Source organism: Acipenser ruthenus, chromosome 3 (assembly GCF_902713425.1).
Source record: "Acipenser ruthenus chromosome 3, fAciRut3.2 maternal haplotype, whole genome shotgun sequence".
Classification (NCBI taxonomy): Eukaryota; Metazoa; Chordata; class Actinopteri; order Acipenseriformes; family Acipenseridae; genus Acipenser; species Acipenser ruthenus.
This window is the reverse complement of record NC_081191.1, coordinates 73,799,978-73,822,853: the sequence shown is the minus strand read 5'-3', so window position 1 is coordinate 73,822,853 and position 22,876 is coordinate 73,799,978. Positions and strand designations below refer to the sequence as shown.

The window sequence follows — 22,876 nt, the reverse complement described above, 5'->3', positions numbered from 1 at the left end:
TCTGCAGCAAGCAGTGTGCTAGTTTGTGGAGCATTAACACAGTGCGCTAGTTTGAACAACAAATCAAAGCACTCCAAAATGTACAAATAGTTCATACCTGGGGCCCAGAGCTGGGTTGCTTTAGGTGAAAATAATGGAGAAAATGGCAACTCATTAGAAAATGCAAAACATGAAAAGCTCATTTACACAAAGCATGTAAAAGCTTTGTATGGACAATCTTATAGTAAAGGTAACTACATTGTTACTAATGACTAGATTATCAACCATGACATATTCATACTACAAAACTATTTAAAAAAATGCAAACTGCAAGTGCTCATGTATCTTAACTACAGTGGTTGCCATTTCACATTTAATGACTCATAACATCAAAATGGCCTTTTAAATTAGTGAACAGAAATGTGCAATTAGTGGAACGACAGGCAAGAGATTACGGTAGAGCAAAAAAAAAGCAAAAGCAATGATGCGAGACAGGCCGTCAAACATTATATAATTCACAATTAACAGAAATGAAAAGATATTTGTTTAGTAAAATGTAAAAAGCTTGCAGCCTGCTTGTACCCTCTTTTTTATATTATTGTTTTAAAAGATCTCATAGCCTGGAGAATGAGAATGCACTGCATCCGAGTAACTAAGACACATTAGCGTTGCTTACATTTTTTAAATGTTTAAAAAAAACTGCCAGGAGAGACACATTAACAGACAAACACTGTACATGTATATGTCAAAATACTGGTTTGCCAGTTGAATACCATGAATATTATACCGACCTGGTCTTCCAGTCTTCATCAGACTTTGAACGTTTTTTACGAGCTGCTCTCTGTTTCTCTTCTAATCTCTTTTTTTCTTCACTTGCTAAGTCTGAAACAGAAGGGCATATGATATACAGAAAGTGTTTTGCAATTGTGTGCGGCTATTCGTTCATATTAGAAGCACTAACAAGGATGCTTCTGCCATGTTTGATCAATGAAAAAAAAAAAGCCTGCTTACTTTAAGATGTGTTGGTAAGTAAATAGAAACACAGAAAAATAGACATAGAAAAAATAGTACAGTAGGGAAAACTAGACATTTCACCACAATGTTAACAATAATGAACATAACGCTTTAAAAATCAACAAATAAAGGCATATGATGAACACTGAACCTTATTTATGTAAGCCTGAAGGGGCATTTTAGTCATTTTCTGTGAATTATGTTCCATAATCCTTGTATGGAGCTTTTTAATGCCAAAGCTAATGTTCAAGAGAATTTCAAGCCTCAGACCGCCCACATTAACTTAGGCTTGACCCTTTGCCTGAGTTTACATAGTTCCTGAATGCTCATTTTTTCAGATATGGGCCTAATCAACACTATAAATCCAATGTGATTCAACATTTAAATAACACCCCTGCCACTATCAATAATGTGCACAGAGGAAGATGATGAGAAAAGCTGCATGCCCCACCTTCGATGACCAATGGTATATTTAGCTCATTTCAGTCCAGGACCTTGTTACAACCATGTCCTTAATTATTTATTTCAACAGTCTTGGTCTAACCATGTCTTAAACATTCCTGTATGGAGGGAACAATTTCAGCATCCCAGTCACTGACATGTGACCATAATTTACCAGCAAATAAATAAATACATACCATACATTCACACATTTGCCTATAATGTATTTGCACAATATCTTCAGCCCCAATAGCCAGCTCACTTCACTGTACCTATGTCTCCGTTTTCCATCGCTCTTATATCTGGTCGTAACCGGCAATCAGTTTTAGGAATAACAGTCTCCATTTCTTGGTCTGATTCATTCAGATGCATAGCAAAGGTAGTAAAGCTGTACATCTAAAAATAAAGTAAATGTAAAGTGATTCATTACACTTGGGTTATCACAACAAAAACATAATTTCTCTTACGGGATTCAGTCTCTTTTCTTTTATGCTTATCAATGCAAGACCTTAATAACTAATGTAGTTTCAAACTATTTTAATAATGGTAAAAACAACTCCGAACATGTTTAATACAAAATGATATCAAAAGGGAAACACAAAAATAAATCAACCTAATCTATATATGACTTATTGTTGTTGTGCTATGGGCATTATGCCTTCTGTTTTATTTTGAAAACAGAAATATATATTAAGTGATAAACAAAAAATGGGTGTTTTAGTAAACAGAAATTAAACACACCTAGCAGTATACTATATGGGGTATGTCATAGCACATCAAATAGTTTGTAAACATAAAGTAATAATATGGAAATTCAAAAAAAGATCTGCATCCTTGATATGCCTGGAGTTTAAAAACAATGTGGCAGCAAAAAGGTTACTTGTAATAAAACTTTACTGTGAGAATCTAGAATACGATGTGTACTAACTAAAAAGACCCAGTGGCAAAGATGTGGTATATATCATTGATATGGCTGGAGGTTAAAGTCATGCAACAAACATGACAGTAGCTGAAAGTACACTGTCCCTATGCAGCTGTAACTTCAAAAAGGCCAAGTGATGTCAATATGGCAGTCATATTAGGTCAGAGGTCAATGTTATGGTAATCAAAACATTAAGAACAGGTCACAGGTCAAAATGAATGGGTCATTTGTCTGCAGAGTTTCCATACCACTGATAATATGAAGCTGCCAGTTTATATGGTTCATGAGATATTTAACAGTAGGAGGTGCGACAAGGGGACTGCAAACTCATACAAGCTCACTTATAAGTGGCCAGGTGTTATCTACTCACCTCTGTAGAATTTGGAGGTCTAGGGGCTATCTTCCAGAGAAGCTGGCTTCCTGGAATAACCTCAACAGTTTCTGCATCTGGTATTGGCATTTCTTCAGACTCCTCAGAACTAGTTGTCTAAAACAAAATACAACAAATAAATTAACTCTGTTTTTACAGTATGTTGTCCCATCAATGGGTAATTATACAGCCAGACAGAAGCAATGCATATTTGTTTCAATGGAGTAAGTGGGTGAACTAATATTGTAACCCACAGCATATTCTGTCTCCAAATCCCTTGTTCTAAGAGTGAGCCCACTCTGTCTCCCTTGTGTTAATATATAGTCTAAGCCTCTGGGAAATACTTAAATGAGTGCTCATGGAAAAGATGATCAGAAGTCACGAAGCATGGGAAATAATGATTAAAGTCTGATTCTGTGCTTACTGCGCCTGCTGGAGTTCTACTATTTTTCTTTTCATCTGCACTCTTCTTGTCATTCTTCTTGTGTGCATCAAATGTGGCCAGGTCTATGATGTACAGGCACTCAGTCCACTTGCCATACAGTGCACAAACCTTCTTTTTGCTGAGAGGATAAATAAAGTTTGTGCAAAAAAAATTACCTCCACAGTCTGAATTTCATTTCTAAAAGCAATTATAAATCACTTATGAAAAATCAACCAATGACATATATTTTTTTCAATTAACAGGTTGCAATAAGGTTTCCCTCATTAAAAAAATATGAGTTAAAGACTCGAGTAAATGCTTTGAAAATATGGTCTTAAATGTTTAACTATGACTATGAATAATGTCTTTACACTTTAATTCAATACGTGTACTGAAAAAAAGAAACAAAAATCAGCAGCACAACAAAGCTCATTTCAGGTCTTCAATACATAATAAGCAAACTACCTTGCTTAAAAATAGGCTGACAAATTGCTCACAGAAGCAATCATCAGTTTATATTTTGCTATATAGTACACACCTTACATTCAAATTACTGTAAGTCTACGCACATTGTTTTATTTATTTTTTAACACAACAACTTCCAGCTGCAACTTTCCACTTTACCCTACCCCAGATGTATTAACTTATAAATGAAATCAACAACAGAACTTAGGGAGCGGAATTTACGTTTTAAAAACTTCAGTCAAGTTAGCATTATACCAATTTACCAAAACAGACCACCTTATTCTTACATGCAGTATCTGAAGCATAGTTGCTAGTGTAAATCTTACCTTTTATCCACAATATAACCTTCAACTTTGTGTAACTCTTTGCCAAAAAGGCCACATGGTTTAAAATTTAAGTAACACTTTTCCCCAGTTCTGTGGAGAAAGAAAATTAGAATATAAATGAGATCCAACACCCTTTCCCAATTCTGGAAAAACATGCATTTTTGTTCATTACAAAAGCAATTGCAATACACATTACATTATCTGTCACAGTAAATACAAATATAGCTGTTAGTATCATAAACAACAAGTTCTCTATGGACATATATATGACATAAGCCTTACAGAATAAAAAAAAAAGGGTTAACATACCGAATGGAGCTCAAAAAGAACACAGCGCCAGTAGATCAAACTGGCACAGTCATTAAGTATTAGAATGATTACACACAATATCTAACATCTAAATTGCTTGATAAATGAAACCACACAAAACAAAGAAAATAAATGATAATACGTATATAAATAACTCCAATAATTAATTGTGAAAATATACAAAACCACATAAAATTCAAATTGTACTAAATAAATAAATAAATAAATAAATAAAGGAATATCAAAACCCTACTTGCTGACTGTGGTTGTTTTTCTCCAGCTATCTGGGCATGGATTAAATCTAAATGAAGGCTCTTCCACAAACCATTACAAAAGTCCCTGGCCCCAGATCTGTGCACCCCTATTATTTTTCTAAAACTTTCCTTTTATTTATTCAGTTAAAACCTATTCCCTGTCCAAACCTCTAACCTAAAAAACAAATCTGATTAACGGGCCAATTCACATTACAGCGTGCCTCGTGAACAAAACAATGGGAATTACAATGGAAGGGTTATTGTTACTGGTTAGACCGCTGAACATTTGTTTTACTTTGACCTCTGCTTTTCCAGATAATCTGCCCCGCTTACTTCTCTTAACTAGTCTTTTAAATATTTGATAATTGATAATTCCTCATTTATCCTCAGAGCGCACCCAAAATACCTTCATTACCGGTACTAACTTAAACATCAACACACACATTAATACACATTTAGTCCAAAAGTTTGGCAAGGGAGAATTTGTCAGTCCCGAACCATTACACTATCACTTGGGGTGATGCTGCTGCTTCAGGGCTGTGGTTTACAAAAAGTGTTGTACAAAAAACCCAAAACAAAAACAACACAGCAAACACGGTTAAAAAAAGCTAATAAAACAAAAAGGTGGCCTACTTTGGCCGTACGCTACTCCCTCTAAAAAATTAGGTCCTGCACCTGGAATGCTACTCTAACTTAACAAAATAGGTATATATGTGTTACACTCAGAGTCCGGATTCGGTCAGTCACCACCAGAAAAAAAAACATTTCGCGATTTGAGCATTTAAAAATGATCAAAGAACGAAATTAAATGTTGTTTCGGTCTTTGCATGAATTGTTTTGCTCAAATTGCGAAATGTAAATTACCAAACAAGCAAAGAACGAAACAGAAAAGAGGAGACAGCTTCTTCGGTCTACCGAAGGATCTGTGTTGCGCCTTTACAGTCGGAATGAATTTCAATTTTCCGATAGTTTATTCCTAATTTTGACGAAGTATACAAAGAAAACAAACTTTCTCTTCGTACAGCAGCGAAGCTGATTCTGGTGTTATGCAAGGCTTCATTTTTGTCAAACAAAGAAGCTCTTCTGTGTGCATAAGGGAGTTCAATGCAATTCTAAATGCCACAGCTGCAAGCCTTGCAAAAACAAAAAATCTAAATCTAAATTGTGATTTTTTTTAATGAGCTCTCATTATGGTTTCTTTATATGTCTCTGTAACAGGGGAGATCTGGACTGTCTATTTGGCACATCCGTATTATTGCAGGTAGAGGGCAGCAGTCTCGTGGGATCTGCCTGTCGGTCATGGCGATGACACGGAGAGGTGGGGAAGAGGGTGTGTGTGCTTTCCCTCTCTCTGAGTGGCTGAGGGGCGGGTCTTGGGAGACTGCTCGGCCCATAAGAACTGACTTGGTTGTGCACTCGAGTGGCCGTGTTCGGGGAAATACAGTGTCGCTGGCAGAAGAGGCCAGAGTGAAACAAGGATCAGGCGAGCCCGGCTGAGGGGACAGCCTTGCATAAAAACTAAATTTCACAAAGCAATATAAATAAACACGTACCCGAGGGGACGTGTGTAGATGTACGGGGAACCCTGGCCAACCTCAGTGTATAGGAACAACTGAGTGTAGGACGGAGACCCGTTCTGACCGGCTTAGCGGCAGTGGGGTCACTGTGTAAGCAGCACTTTTGTTTGTAGTTTTATTACTGTGTTTTATTTTCCCTTTTTCTTTTGCCTTCTGTTTTCATTATTATTTTCGAGCAGTTATATGTGCACAGAACAGTATACCTGTATTGGTAACCCCGTGGCCCTATTTTACTGTTGACAGTATACAGACCACGGAAATAGCGCCCTCTGCAGGCTAAAATAAATAAAAAAAGAAAATAAATAAAACTGGACACCCGTGCAGTGTTTGCAAATAAAATCTTCTGTCTCCCGTGTGAGTGAATACCCCCATCCTTCCACAGTCTCTAATTTGATTGAACTACTTAATTTTTACCTGACTTATTATCTAAACAATCAAAACAGTGTTTTAAAATGAGGCTCAGTAGCCCAGTGGAGCTCTCAATGTGGTTTATTTTGAAAATGTTAAATTTACCCGCGTTGTCGTCATTTAAAATAAAAACATTCAAGAAGGTTTTCTTGTTGTCAAAAGCAGTTTCTGTCTTTATTCCACAGGCGAGGCACTGTGGCACTGATCGGGGTCTGCAAAACCTGTTTTTCTAAGAAGTGACAGTTCACCCCTTCCTATGATTTATGAGAATATTAAAACGTTTAATAAGCATAATCTTATTTCTTTCTTTCGTTTAAAAAACAGCGATTAGACAAATACTGTGTATACAGTAGTCTTATAATATTAATAAAAATTAATTTTTAATTGTGTTATTTTGTTTCTCTAAAACTGAATTTCTAAATAAGGCGAGAATATTAGTAACGTTTTTTCAAACTCACTTGAAGTTTAATGTTTGAGATCACTATCCTCCTAAATTGATTTCCACAATCACCTTGCAAATGAGGCCACAGTCTCAATGGGTTAACTTCCTGCATAAATAATAAATCAGTGACGTGTATCTTATAAATATAATTTACTGATTTTATGTTTATTGAATAAAAATATATATTTTATTAAAGCACCTTTTTAACACCCCGCAATTAATTGTTATTCGCAGATTAAGCAGCATTTTCAAAATCTGTTCGGGAACTGTGCATTTGCTCAAAAGCACATTTCGGAATTTCAGTATATCACTTTACTCAAACACCAAAGAAGTGGTCTCTTCTTTTCTGTTTCGTTCTTTGCTTGGTTGGTATTTTCCATTTCGCAATTTGAGAAAAATAATTTGCTCAAAGACTGAAATAACCTTTAATTTCATTCTTTGATAATTAAAAAAAAAAAAAAAAGATTATTTCTGTCTGTGATTGACCTAATCCTGACAGTTTATCATATATATATATATATATATATATGTGTAATATATATATATATATATATATATATATATATATATATATATATATATATATATATATATATATATATATATACACAGACGTGCTCAAATTTGTTGGTACCCCTCCACAAAAAACGAAGAATGCACAATTTTCTCTGAAATAACTTGAAACTGACAAAAGTAATTGGCATCCACCATTGTTTATTCCATATTTAATAGAAATCAGACTTTGCTTTTGATTTTTTATTCAACATAATATTGTAAATAAAAAAACAAATGAAAATGGCATGGACAAAAATTATGGGACCGCTAACCTAATATTTTGTTGCACAACCTTTAGAGGCAATCACTGCAATCAAACGTTTTTGTAGCTCTCAATGAGACTTCTGCACCTGTTAACAGGTAGTTTGGCCCACTCTTCCTGAGCAAACTGCTCCAGCTGTCTCAGGTTTGATGGGTGCCTTCTCCAGACTGCAATTTCAGCTCTTTCCATAGATGTTCAATAGGATTCAGATTAGGACTCATAGAAGGCCACTTCAGAATAGTCCAATGTTTTGTTCTTATCCATTCTTGGGTGCTTTTAGCTGTGTGTTTTGGGTCATTATCCTGTTGGAGGACCCATGACCTGCGACTGAGACAGAGCTTTCTGACAATGGGCAGTACGTTTCGCTCCAGAATGCCTTGATAGTCTTGAGATTTCATTATGCCCTGCACAGATTCAAGGCACCCTGTGCCAGGCGCAGCAAAGCAGCCCCAAAACATAACCGAGTCTCCTCCATGTTTCACTGTAGGTATGGTGTTCTTTTCTTTGAAAGCTTCATTTTTTCATCTGTGAACATAGAGCTGATGTGACTTGCCAAAAAGCTCCAGTTTTGACTCATCTGTCCAAAGGACATTCTCCCAGAAGGATTGTGGCTTGTCAATATGCATTTTAGCAAATTCCAGTCTGGCTTTTTTATGTTTTTCTTTCAAAAGTGGAGTCCTCCTGGGTCTTCTTCCATGGAGTCCACTTTCGCTCAAAAAGCGACGGATGGCGCGATCAGAAACTGACGTACCTTCACCTTGGAGTTCAGCTTGTATCTCTTTGGCAGTTATCCTTGGTTCTTTTTCTACCATTTGCACTATCCTTCTGTTCACTCTGGGGTCGATTTTCCTCTTGCGGCTGCGCCCAGGGAGGTTGGCTACAGTTCCATGGACCTTAAACTTCTTAATAATATTTGCAACTGTTGTCACAGGAACATCAAGCTGCTTGGAGATGGTCTTGTAGCCTTTACCTTTAACATGCTTGTCTATTATTTTCTTTCTGATCTCCTCAGACAACTCTCTGCTTTCTCTGGTCCATGTTCAGTGTGGTGCACACAATGATACCAAACAGCACAGTGACTACTTTTCTCCATTTAAATAGGCTGAATGACTGATTACAAGATTGGAGACATGTGTGATACTAATTAAAGAAACTAATTAGTTTGAAATATCACTATAATCCAATTATTTATTATCTTTTCTAAGGGGTACCAACAAATGTGTCCAGGCCATTTTAGAATATCTTTGTAGAATAAGCAATAATTCATCTCTTTTCACAGCTTCTTTGCTTTATTCTATGACATGCCAAAGGCATGCAAGTATACATTATAAAATAGCTTTTAATTTCATCACTTTTCAGGAGGAATGAAGCATTATTTCAATGAGTTGTAAGGGTACCAACAAATTTGAGCACATCTGTATGTGTGTATATATATATATATATATATATATATATATATATATATATATAATATTTGAAATTAAATGTACCATTCTTTTTGTTTTACTTTATAAAATGTTACTTTAGGTTAAACAGTCTTCAGGCTCTCATCTAAACTTTTTACCATGTGGCCAGGTCTAATTGATAATTAATAAATCTATTAGCGCCTGACCACCTTCCACACATGTTTTTGCAGGGATGGGTTTTTAACCCCATCCCTGCCAAATTTAACAAAAAAAATAATAAAATTTGGAATATTCCAAACCTCATTTACAAAAATCAAAACCCAAACAAAAAACACACATAGTCCCTGTTAAAAAATAAAAATAAAAAAATACATTTAAATAAATATAAATAATTAAATAAATAAATAAAATGTTTTCTTGGTCTGGTTAAATGACAATCCAATTAATAGACTTTTGGATATTCAGCAATATAATCTTTATATTTGATTAAAATAATTATCAAAACAAATATTTTAATAGAACAATGTGTTGTTACAGGTTTATGATGGCACAATAGTAGGAGTAGCGTTCTTTTCTCGTGGCACTGAAAAGGGTCAAGGATATTTGAAAAGAAGTCTACTTACTCATGGTTGATTATTTCCACATTGCCATACTGCTCAATCCACAATTTTCCAACAATGATGTTGTGCACGCAGCATGTGGGGTTTGTCCAAGTATAGGACTCATTGTGTCTACAATAAACAAATATTTTTAAACCACTCATGGGGCTAAATTTCAATGAGAAACTAGGTAATGAAAACTGACCTAAACCTTTTTTTTCTTCATTGTGACATGCAATGCAGATACATTCTATTGCTAAGCATACTGCGTATCATTTTACAAAGCATTGATAGTCACAAAATATGGGCGGTGTGCAGTTGAAGGACAACACACTTGCCCTAGATCTTGTTTGCCATCGCCATGCCCCACCCATAACAGAAATATCATATGTCACAGTTTTTCATGGCATACCTTCTACATAGCATTAGAAGCTAAAAACAACAACAACAACAAAAACACACACATTTAAAAACAGCTTAATTCTCCAAATATGTCTCGATTTTGCAGAATCAGAATAGACACAAATGGCTTTTCAGTGATGGTCTCTTAAATCACTGAATAGTTTTAATGTATTCAATCACAGTGCCTGGATATGCAGTCTCATTATTGGTAGGTAATGTGTAGATTTGAAATGACAAACCCATACCCCATCCCATCCCACCCCTGTCCGCCCGCCCCCACAATGTATGATTGGCAGCTTACTTGGAAAGTTCTAGCGTTATAACTCCTTTGGGTTCCGCTTCCACACTCTTTCCCCAAAATTTGAGCTTGGGATAAATGGATCCGTGGAAAACAAAATCCTTCTCAAGTCCTTCAGCATGAAATGCACTGATGGGTGGATGATGGCTGACCTGTTCTGATATGAGCCTAAATCCCAAATCCTCTCTGAAAAATAGATAAAATTCAATACATTCACAAATCAAATGTATTGAATGTAATTCTCCTTACATTGAAAAATCCAAAGAAGAATAAAGCTCATACATTGAACGTTGTCTGAGGCTTGTATTGCAGGCAAATGCTTTGAGTTTAGTATTTTGAAAACACAGAAAATTAAAGTGATTTAAAGCTTTATCAAAGAAGACTGACCCTCACCTGACAAGCTCGTAAGTTTCACCCAGGAGCGGGTTGAATGGTTTACCTGTCCGTTCCCATTGCCCGGCAACAGCAGAAACAGCAAAGGCTGCAACAGACTGTACAAAAACAGCAATATTCAAGAAGCACACTTGCATTATTATTTCTACCTCTCTAGATGACGTAAAATACATTGTATAAAATCTTTTACAGATTTAACTGCTACGTATGGTTTTGTTGTCACAAATCAAACCAGGTAGACTGACCTCTAAAATACAAAAATTCTCAAAAATACTGTTTCAATTTATATCATAATAAATTCATTTCAAACTACTGTTACGATAAAAAAAAGTTAAGCACTAACAAAATACTATTTTTTCTTTTCTCTGAATTGAACATGGAACTGACCGATCCAGTAACACAGCCTGAAAATGATTCTCACTAGCTGTTAACCATGCAGCCCAGACATTGTGCCTGCTGCCTAGTTACTGCAGTCCTCTTTGAAAATCATTCTTACTGGACAACACATGGCGGAAGAATACCAGGAGTAACAAAATAAACGTATAAGATGTAGCCGAAATCGGATACTACCTGGAATTATTTGTGGCATAAAAGATTCCAGGCAATAACTTCTATACCCCCCTCCTATGTATATATTAAAATGTATTATCTTGTTCCTTTTCAAGTACAAAATGTAACCATTACCTAATGGGTGTTTACCTCCTAAAGCCCCTGAAAACTGACTATTCTATACCAAAGCTGCTCGGCCGTACCGGTACTGAGGTCACTGACCCTACTCCGTTCCCAACCTGGTAAATTACCGCACCGTACCGGGACTGAGGTTAACGCACCGGTACTTTACCATAACGTCCCAGTGCTAAAGTCTCTGAACTGGTACCGTACCGACCCAGTGCTACAATCACTGAACCGGTGCCGTCCTGGTTCTGACCCGGTACTGTAACACACCAAACCGACCCGGTACCATCCTGGTTCTGACCCGCTACCGACCGGTGCTTACATCCCCGGTCTGTTGCCAAGCCGGTCTTGTTTGAGTCTTGACCAGCCCTGTTGCTGTCTTTAAGCAGACTGAGGCAGTGCCTGTACATTGCTTACTGTACACTGCATTGCAACTTGTATTATACCTGTGTTTTATCCCTGCGAGACATGCAAGGCCAGTCTGCCCGTTGAGGACAAGCATGGCAGATGCTTTTCCTGCCTGGGGTCAGAGCATGCCAAGGACTAACCGCAGCTTCTGCAAGTTTTGTGCATCTTTCTATAGACAGTTCTGCGTCCCTTACACCTGCACAGCTCTCTTTCCCATCACCCTCTGGTATGGACGTGGCTGCACCCTCACCACATGGCTCTGTGCCAAGGGAGATCGGACGCACCCGGGAAAGTAGCCCACTCAGGAAGCCGTCTTCACAGTCTTCCTCATCCTCCTCTGCCTCTCCTTCTCCTCCCCTGAGGAAGAAGAATCGCCGTTCCAAACGATCGATGGACTCGGAGCAGATGGTGAAGTTCTAGGCAGCAGTTTCCACTAAGGAACGGTGCTCGCAGAGTTACTGCATAAACGTTCAGCGTCGCCTGCTCCACCTGTCCGCTTGGGGTCCCAGGGGGCTACGAGCACAGATTGGCAGCAGGATAACATGCTGTCAATTGCCGCCTCTGAGGAGGTAGCAGAACAGGAGTTGGCGTTCCTTTCTGAGGACATGGAGTCAGACAGCACATCTGGGTCTGGCCCCTGAATGGCTGCATTTGAGCCATCTGGGTCTGTACAAAAGGGTTATTGACACTCTGCAAAATGCCAGAGTAGCATCCATGCATTCCCAGTGGGGAGTCTTTCAGATGTGGTGCCTGCCTCGGGAGTTTGACCCCACGACCTGTCCCATGGCAGGTATACTACAATTTTTGCAGGGCCTGTTTGACGAGGGGAATCCCCCTCTACATTAAAGGTCTATATGGCAGCTATTTCAGCTTGCTATGTCAAAATTAACTTGGTCTCCCCAGGGGCTCACTTCCTGGCACAGCAATTTTTGAAAGGAGCTCCATGAAGAATATTGTTCCTTGCTGGAGGATTAACATGGTGCTTGATGAACTCACGTAGCCTCCTCTTTGAGCTCTTGCATTCAGCTGAGCTGAAATTTGTATCACTCAAAGCGGCTTTCTTGCTTGCAATAATCTCTGCAAAGCCAGTGAGTGAGATGCAGTCAGTCAGTCATTCTCAATTCCGAAAGCCTGCTTAATTTTTGCAGAAGGACAAAGGTTACGCTCCCTACCAATCCTACTCTTTTGCCGAAGACTATCTCGGCATGTCAACCGTGTCTGTGAAATTGGATGCTTTCCATCCAACTCCTTTCCAGACTGACAGAGAACGGCAGCTCCATACGCTCTGTCCAGTGTGGGCCCTAGCATATTATGTTGCCAAGACGAGAATTGGAGGCAGTTCGAACAATTTTTTTGTCTGCTATGGGATGAAGTCCCATGGTCAATCCCTGTCTAAACAGAGGCAGTCCAAATTGATAGCACACACAGTCAGGACTGTCTACGAGCGAGCCAACTTGCCCCCTCCAGAAAAGCTCACTGCCCATTCCTCCAGGGACATGACAACTTCGTGGGCTTTATTCCAGGGTGCATTCAAAGACATATGCAATGCAGCGGTATGGGCTACTCCCCATATCTTCACTAGTTTCTACAGACTAAATGTCGTGGATCCTCAAAACCCTGGCTTTGGAACTAGTGTTAAGGGCGGCTTCCGAGTCGACCCTTACAACACGGTACAGAGGAGAGTTTCTCCCTCTATTTTTTTAGCCTGCTTGTTACTGGGGTTCCTAATGGTAACATACGAGGCAGCCTCTTGGCTTAGCCTTGTAGCATTCCAGTCGTTCTGCAATATTGCCCTTGCAACAGCTTGGGTATATTCACCCATTAGGTAATTGCTACATTTTGTACTTGAAAGAGAACGTTAGGTTATTATCATAACCCTGCTTCCCTGAAATAAAAATGTAACCATTAGCCTTCAAGGTCGCTGCGTTCATGATTGTAGCAGGCTTGAAAGAATAATGACACAGAGATCTGTGCGCACAGTTCTTTTATACCCTCGTGGGCATGCATGACTCAGCCGAGCAGCTTTGGTATAGAATATTCAGGTTTCGGAGGTAAACACCAATTCAGTAATGGTTACATTTCTATTTCAGGAAACCAGGGTTATGATAATAACCTAACGTTTCAAAGGGCTACTCAGATAATTGATCACTGTTAAATTGCATACCAGTTGTATTACCTGTTGACACATTGCAGCTTTGTGTTCATTCTGAATAGCCTTAAAAAAGCTTTATAAGCAGTTTTGTTAAATTGGAATCACGCTTTAAATTTTAATAACAAACCAAATCATTATGTAACATCCACATGTAGTAGATGGGACTTTAAATATAAATCGCATTCAAAACGGGCAACATCTTTTACAAACAAAGCCTGTGGACACCATGCAGCCGCGTCGTAGTTAATCCTATGACAGGGTTCTGTCATCGTGGTTTTGAGATTCTCACTCGAGGTGGGTACTGCCCACTTAGCAGCCAGCATTCCTTCATGTTTTCACAAGCCTCAAACTAGAAACTTTGAGCCTGATAACTGATGTAAAGATATAAAAGGGGGGAGAAGAGTACCTGCATTCTCTCAATGGAGCTTGAGGAAGCGTTCGCTTGGTGGATGAGGTATGTGTGCTCCATGTACTCTGTGAGGCGCTGCAGGAAGCTGAGAGGTTCATTGAAGATCACAGGCATGGTGATCTTGGAGAGCTCCTGCCAGCACAATATCACACTGGCATTAGTAAATAATCCAAAAGGAAGCTTTTGTTCCAAATGGCGATACCAACAATAACTTCCTTAAACATGCAGTATATGAGTTGTAATTTGACAATGTTAACTGTAAGCCTAAATTGTAGAATAACACATAAAGGAACAGCCCCTTACATGCACCTATCTACAATTGTTGAATCCTAATATGTTGCAAACTTGGGTATAATACATGCCACACTTGTATTTTGCATTAGTATGGTTGAAAGAACCCTTGGTGTATAAAATGAAATAAAGTGGTTTGAGGATTTAAAAAAAAAAAAAACACACACACAAAAAAGAACACAAAAAAAACATGTTTTATAGGCTAATGCAGACACACATCTTTCAGTATAATACACATTCAAACACATTTCAAATCCACAAATATTTTAATAAATAAAAAAATAAAAAAATGAAAACCAGAGATACGTTCACAGATTCAGGATTTCCCTGTTTTCTAACCATCTCTCTTGAATGGTTGACACTGATCTGTATCCAGGATACAGTAATACCAAGCTTGAAAAAGTGACATGCCTGTAATGACATATCAAGGCAGGAAAAAATACCATTTGCACTTACACAAGATAAACCAGTAGAGGGAGAGTGGAGTGTGAAACTGGAATACACAACAGTGATAATACTGTGTGTTTCTCTGTAATTTCTTTAGGGTGTCATTTAATCACATTCTCTATACTGTGTACACACTCTTTGTTAAACAATCTGGCAACATGATACTGCTACTTTACATCCACTTTTTTGCAGTCTATCTGTGTAACTATCTATATACCTTAAAGAGTAAGTAGCAGGATTCCTAAAAATATAGCATACACGTCCCCATGTGTTGCTACAACTGTTTAAATAATGTACCTGGAATTATTATTTTCATTGTTAACATCCTGACAACTTTTTACACTTAGAAGTTAAGTGTCTTGCAAAGGGGGTTTGAGATCAGAGGCATGCCGTCTGATCACTGCAGGAAAAAAACAAACAAACACCTGCAAGTGCTCTGGCTTTGTGTTCCGTGTGAAATCATGTATAGTTATTGCTGTGTTACCCTTAACTATTATTATTATAGCTGATAGTGTAAGGAGTATTGCCCACATTGCCAAACAGGCAACGCAGCAAAAAGGACCCATGATGTCACACGGAACACAAAGTCAGAGCTCTTGTATTTCTAATCGCTCTTCCTGCAGTGATCAGGGACACACCCGTTCTCAAACCCGAGCGCACTCGGCTGACACCTTGAAAATACCTTTGAAACAGACTTTACATTTAAGTGTAAAACGTTAGGATGTGAACAATGAAAAGAAACATTACAGGGACATTATTTAAACAGTTGTATCAACACGTGGGTACATACAATGCTATATTTCTCTGAACCCCGCTACTTACTCTTTAAGGTAGTGCTTTTTTTATTTTTTATTATGATGATGTTAAAAATGCTAATGTTTCTTTATGTATACAGTACAGTCATGCTACTAATTATGATTTGTATCTTGCTATTCCCACTGTAAGTGGGTAGAACAGCTTGTCCTATGAAGCTGTTCAGAGCTCACTTTAATTGGGGATCAAGGAGACATATCTACAAATCTGAGCTTGGTCTGATCATGACACACACTGCTCTCGTCTATGCACAGCTTAATTTTGTTTGGGATTAGAACAGGTATTTGTACTGTTACTGAACTCCAGTACCATCCTCTGCGTTAAAGCATCATTAAAATTATTACTGCACATTCTAAATACAACCAAATCTATAAGCATATATCTGTCCGAGTCTTACAGTGAATTACATATGGCTTCTCCATTTAGTCAGCCCTCTTACCCAACCAAAAGTTTCTTCTTGTGCACAGAAAATCTATGAACTGCACACAGCATTTTCAACTATAGCTAAAACAGTAAAAATACAAATAAAACATCATGAATGATTCACAATTGGCTGCCATCTTAATAAAGACGTATATCATAAGATGCAAAGCCAAGCTGTTCACTTATTCCAAGAGTTACAGAATAATCTCCAGGTGTACAACAACTTGAAGATACAATAACTTACCATTCCAATGCATTTTTTTAGGATACTCCAGATACTGAAATCATTCCTAGAAAACATGGGTGCTGGTAAGCTTGTTCTAAGAAATAAATAAAATAAAATATAATATAATATAATATAATATAATATAATATAATATAATATAGTCTCAAGCATGTCGTGGCACAGGTAGGTTTTTAAACAGGGCAGGTAAAAACAATTTGTCATCTTAAAAACATTTTGCATGCTAACAATTATTTTGTAATCCTTACAAAACAGAAGGTGTGCAGTTGTAAGCATATGTTTAACTAATGTATGATTTGACAAGGCCATATATACAGCATTTGCTTACTCCTATTAGTAGGCATGTTATGAATGTTTCTCATTCTTAAGTATATGATCCCTGAAAGATCATTAGGTTGGGATCGCCCACAGAGGAGCCCATTAAGTTCTTCCCATAGGGCCTCAGATCAGCAACTGGTTTTATATACACAGTACATAAATAGCTTGCAGGAAGACTGAAAACAAGTATCTCATGTTGATCACATCCCCCGTCGTGTCTTAATGCTTAAATGCACTGGACTGAACAAGGTCAATGTGGATACATGGTTTGTCTCAATTTTCCTTAAAGTAAATATTAACAAAATGCAATCTGAACCATTATTTGTAAAAGATAAATGTGACAAAGTTAAAATGTGGTACCGTACTGTATGCTCAATGACACAAAAGTATCTGAGGTGGCACATTAAACTTGAATAAATGGACACTCCAAAATAAAACTCTGTGAGCACCTGCCTGGTTAATGAGAATACAAAATCTAATTGATAGAGGGTTCAAATGTCACAGAGTAACCTGGTAACAGGACTTCATAATGGTTTTGTGTTACATATGATTTAAAGACTTCAAAAATTAGGGAAGAATGAATGTTTATAACGGTTCACTTTCAAACTGGACCCCAATTTGGTAGAAACTACTGTAAGCTGACTGGTACCCCCTTCTAGTTACGTGACCAATATCTGATAAATATCTAAGAATACAAATATTTACAATGTTGAGATTGAGATCATATCTGGTCTTGCCTCAGTGAGGCATCATTAGAACACAAGTCCTCAAAATTGGTATGTTCTTCTCCTGCACATTACATTATCTCAGTCCCTATTAGTCCATAAGCCAGGAACCAGACTTTGGCTGATTGGTACCAATTGGAGGTACCAAATGAAACAGTACTTTTCTAAAAGCTTATTATCTGTAGATTCCAAATATGTATGCTGGACATCTATACCTTGTAGCCTTTTTGTAGTAATTTGCTTCCAAACAGAAGCACTATCAGACAATACTGGAAGTTTTTGGTGGATATGTGGGGTTGACAACTCATACTTCAATCCGACTATCTTATGCAATACGCAGCAAATCTTTATTAACTATACACCACTCTTCAAGCTCAAAGGCCTGTGCCCATTGGCTCAATAATTAAATTGCTACAGTGATGGAATAGCATTATTTTTTTTTAGTTTTGAACCTTTAAACATTAATGGTTGTGCCACATGAAATACCCAAATTTCTGAAGTGATACAAGTAACATATTTATTATATAATTATGCAAGTGATAGCATCCCTCTACACTTCTGACATTTTTCAAAGTTAAGAACCATAATCTAACATTTGTTGGGTAAATAAAACTGTAAGCAACAAAAACGCATTAACACAGTTTTACTGATTGATATAGATTAATATACGTAACAGAACAGTTTAAACAAATTATATGATTCTCTGCACTAATATGCATTCACTACAAATGTCTTTTCAAAGACCAACAAATTTGTAAGTGAATTTTTCATTTGCAGGGTCAGTTTTTAGTCAGACTCATCTTCACTATCCTCATCATCAAGTATATCCTGCATTGAATCCATACAGTTAGATTGTACGCTTCTTGTACTCCTATCTGTCACGTGAATGAACTCTGCTTCCAGTTGAGTGGAATCAGGACAGCTGCCTCCATGTGAAGATAGTCTTTACCAACATGCTCTGAGAGCCAACTACCAAAGCACCATATGGAGACATAGTCTGGTAGCAGCTCCAAATGTGCCAGCTCCCCAGAACAACCACGGATGGACAGCAGGAGAGGGTGGCAAGCTTGATATGAAATTGATGGCTGGCTCTCCTGCACCTCAGGTCATCCTGGTTCAAAACTGAAAAAAATAATGCTATTCCATCACTGTAGCAATTTGATTACTAAGCCACTGGACACAGGCCTCTGAGCTTGAAGAGTGGTGTGTAGTGAATAATGATTTGATGCGTATTGCATAAGATAGTCGGATTTAAGTATGAGTTGTCAACCCCACACATCCACCAAAAACGTATGATATTGTTCGATAGTGCTTCTGTTTGGAAGCAAATTACTACCAAAAAACTACAAGCTATAGATGTCCAGCATACATATTTTGAATCTACAGATAATAAGCTTTTAGAAAAGTATTGTTTCATTTCGTACCAATCAGCCAAAGTCCCTATGAGGTCTGCATACATGCAACCTTGACTTGTTTGGTCTTAGGTCTCCCACTCTGAACTGGTTCCAGTCTAAGCACGGAAGGGAGATAGGGCTGTTAGATGGGGCTACAGAGCTTTCGCTTTGTGCTACTAAAGGGGAGGAAATCATCACACAACATATAAAAAATCAAATGCTACGGTGATGAGTTTTAATAGAACAGTTTTTTTGTATTGTTGACTTGGAAATGATGGGTTGTAGAGAGTATTTTATCTGCAGTAGGGATTACATGTTGATTCAGCCTTTAACCCTGTTCTAGTGTAAATATCAGCAGATGTTACCCAAGCAGACAGAACACGACTACTATAAGTGAAGAAAATGTTTACCCCTTACTTAAAATAAAAAATACAGTACAATCATAACATCTGAACTAAACGACATTCAGGAGACTAATGTTTTGTGAAGGCGTATTTTCGATATCTTATGTTTGCAGTTAACCCTACAGATGCTTGGCTTGGCTGGACTCTTGACCGGAGGGTTGTGGGTTCAATCCCAGGTGGGGGGAAAACTGCTGCTGTACCCTTGAGCAAGGTACTTTACCTAGATTGCTCCACTAAAAACCCAACTGTAAAAATGGGTAATTATTTTTACATACAATGTGGTATCTTGTAATAATTGTAAGTCGCCCTGGATAAGGGTGTCTGCGAATAAATAAATAATAATAAAATGTAAACCAGTCATACATATACAGTATCCACCATCCTTACACCATCAGCACTGATTGCAACAGCAACCTTGGCTGGAAAGAGAAAAGCGATCAGCACGAAAATTCAGTGTTTAAATAAAATGTCTCTGTTAGATGCTGTGCGCTTGCTAAAGCATGCTTGGAACTTTGTCAGTCAGCAAACAATGTAGTTGAGGAGGAGAGTGCTGACGAAAATACAACCGAAACGGATAACACCAGAAAGGTTGTCAGAGGAAGAATTCTCAGCTGTGTCTGTGCTTTTAACACTGTGGTGTGCTATGGAGCAGTATTGATATAAAGCCGAATTGGGATTTTTTTTTAGAAAACACTGACAAAGTTTGCCATCCATACTGGCAAAAACAGATCTTCCAGATGCATGTCAGAGTTCTTCGCTGGAAACAATGTGCAGTAATGTAGCCTACCTGTACTGTACATTTCTGCACTTACTTTTTATTAGGCTTTAATAAACTTTTTTTATTAGTGTAATGTGTGTCTTAAGATTTAACCGCATACACATGTGTTTGTTTGGATTACTGTACTTGTTATTGGGGTTATTGAGTAGAAGTTTATACCATTCATCGCTTCCTGTGGGCGAACCATGTTAACACAAATGCCCCTGTTTTAAGCGGTGGCAACTGTATATACAAATAACAGTCCTATACCGCTAGGTGTAGTAGCTCTGGAGCTGCAATACTTTACCTTTTGAAGTCTGCATGGGTGATGGGTGGCACGGTGGAAAAAATCTAACCAGAGTGTATGTATGTGTATGTCTGTGTTAACGCAAGTGTGAATATGAATGTTCATGGAAGTATCAGGCAAGCCTTTTCTTTTAACGACACCGCAGATCTGTATATTAGTCTAGGAAAGAAAACTACACAAAAAAACTGTAGGCCACAAATCTAAACATAATATACTAATATATTAATATATTTAAACAATATGATGTACAGCTATGGCCAAAACTTTTTCATCACCTAGAATTTTAGAACTGACATTATAATAAAAAAAAAACAAAAAAAAACACATTAACATAATGTAATCAAAGAAACTACAAAATAATATCGTAAAATTCTACCGGAAACCATAAGAGTTGTACAGTAATTCATGTTCGATTTTGAAATGTTAAGTATATGGAAAACCACAAAGCAGTATGCAATTCAATATGTTAACATAATGTTATTTCAGCAGGTTTCATTCGACTTTATAAAGCAAAATTAGTTAATTCTATAGGGTGATGCAAAACCTTAGGCCATAGATGTAGCTAATGTAATTGCAAAATTGGTAAGGTTTATGGAATTATTTTATTAGCTGCGATTACTACAGGTGGATACAGTATATTGATCCTCACTAAATCTGACCATGGACATGTAGCGCACATGGAACTGACCTTGCCAGACTAGAATATCAGATAACAATCTCTCAGTCAGGGCCATACCCTCACTATAAACTTTGATAATTCAATGAATTGAATATTAACACTAAACCCATGTGTTTGGCCAGTAGTAAAAGTTTAGAAATTAGTCTGGAAATTGTGCTCTAAAAAAAAGGACAAAAGTATTTAGAAGAACATATCCTGTAGCACATTTTTGGGTAAAAAAAAACTGAAAAACATTAATATAAACAATGCAGCGAACCGAATGTATTTTTATTGAACAGGCATGATTCAAGTCTTACAATGGGGGCTGGGGGTGGTTACATACAGAATGTACGACCTGGATAAAGAGATGTAATGGAAACAGAATGACTTTGAATCCTATTGACGGCTACAATATCTAGCCAGGACAGAGTCAGCATTTGAGCCTTAAAGTAGCAGTAAGCACCTGGAGAGCCATGCTGCTTATCTGCAACAAATTAAATTGTATTTCAAATGATGAAGGTGACAAAAATAAGAAAAGCTATTATAAAACAAAAATGCATAAAAACAACCAAAGACAAGGGAGGTGCTACCATGCAATAAATAATTCCTTGAAAAATAATTAAACTTTATTTGAATAAGGGCTTCAAATAATATAACATTTTTCCCATCGATTAAGTCCTCTTATTATATCTGACAGCAGACATAGCCAAGCAAATGTATTGGTTGTCTCACTCCATTGCCAGTGACATACTGTTAAATACTGTATATATGTTTTGAAAGATTTGGCAAGTCAGTGGACATTAAAGGAATACAATCTCATGTTATGTAGGTAACACACATTGCCAGCACACATTAGTAGCATCACGCAAAAGTAGGTCACTCTGACTTGCATACACAGCTTGTAGTACTAGAAGGGTTGCCTAACAAAGTAAATTACACGTTAGAAAATTACATATTTGTGTTTGCAAATGATTATAGACAAATTAGCCAGTGGGCGAGTGTTTTCAGTGTTTGTTTGATGAATGTGTGTTTCGAAGCCTAACCTTTTTGAAGGCACACATTTTCAAAGTATTAATAAATCACAAACTTGCAGGGAAACAAAAAACTATCCACACAAGAAAATGTATAGAAACATCACGTACGTTACAATCTTGTTCAAAAATCGTCTTAAAATAAGATGCTCATGTAGTCCCAGTTATAATCTACAATAGGTCAGCCAACTGGTCAGTAATGTGCAACAGAAGTTCACCATGACCTAAATCCACCACTTGTGGAATAGCTGCTTGTGCAAATGTCCAAGTACATCACTTACCTATATTCTGATACCCTTGAGAACTTTTCTAAGGAATTTGACCAAGTTTCATCAACAACTGCATCAGCATTTCTCAAGATATAGATAACAATTTTCTTTTTTTTCAGTCAATGTCTGAAAATCGCTAAATTATCTATTCAATCTTATCTTAGTATATCTGTGGCCACATCATGACCTTTCCAAAAGATCAACTCATAAATCGACACACAGCCTTCTATGCACTTTGCAAATACTCTGCCTTATACTTTGCCTCTCAATTTTATTTTAATTGCTTAAGCTAGAGTATCCTCTAG

General features: G+C 37.4%; 1 protein-coding gene across 4 annotated transcripts in view; it reads right to left on the bottom strand.

Moving 5' to 3' along the window:
- The window catches only part of LOC117435516 (oxysterol-binding protein-related protein 1-like), a 68,175-nt gene that overhangs the window by 3,594 nt on the left and 41,705 nt on the right, over positions 1–22,876 (bottom strand). For all 4 annotated transcript variants that reach the window (XM_034920797.2, XM_059016672.1, XM_034058770.3 and 1 more), the window contains 11 exons: positions 16,709–16,784; positions 14,488–14,622; positions 10,847–10,944; positions 10,457–10,639; positions 9,778–9,885; positions 3,942–4,031; positions 3,151–3,289; positions 2,727–2,843; positions 1,707–1,830; positions 771–861; positions 98–118 (listed from right to left, as the gene is read on the bottom strand). In XM_034920797.2, coding sequence (XP_034776688.2) covers positions 98–118; positions 771–861; positions 1,707–1,830; positions 2,727–2,843; positions 3,151–3,289; positions 3,942–4,031; positions 9,778–9,885; positions 10,457–10,639; positions 10,847–10,944; positions 14,488–14,622; positions 16,709–16,784 — 1,182 coding nt within the window. The remainder of the gene's footprint in view (positions 1–97; positions 119–770; positions 862–1,706; positions 1,831–2,726; positions 2,844–3,150; positions 3,290–3,941; positions 4,032–9,777; positions 9,886–10,456; positions 10,640–10,846; positions 10,945–14,487; positions 14,623–16,708; positions 16,785–22,876) is intronic.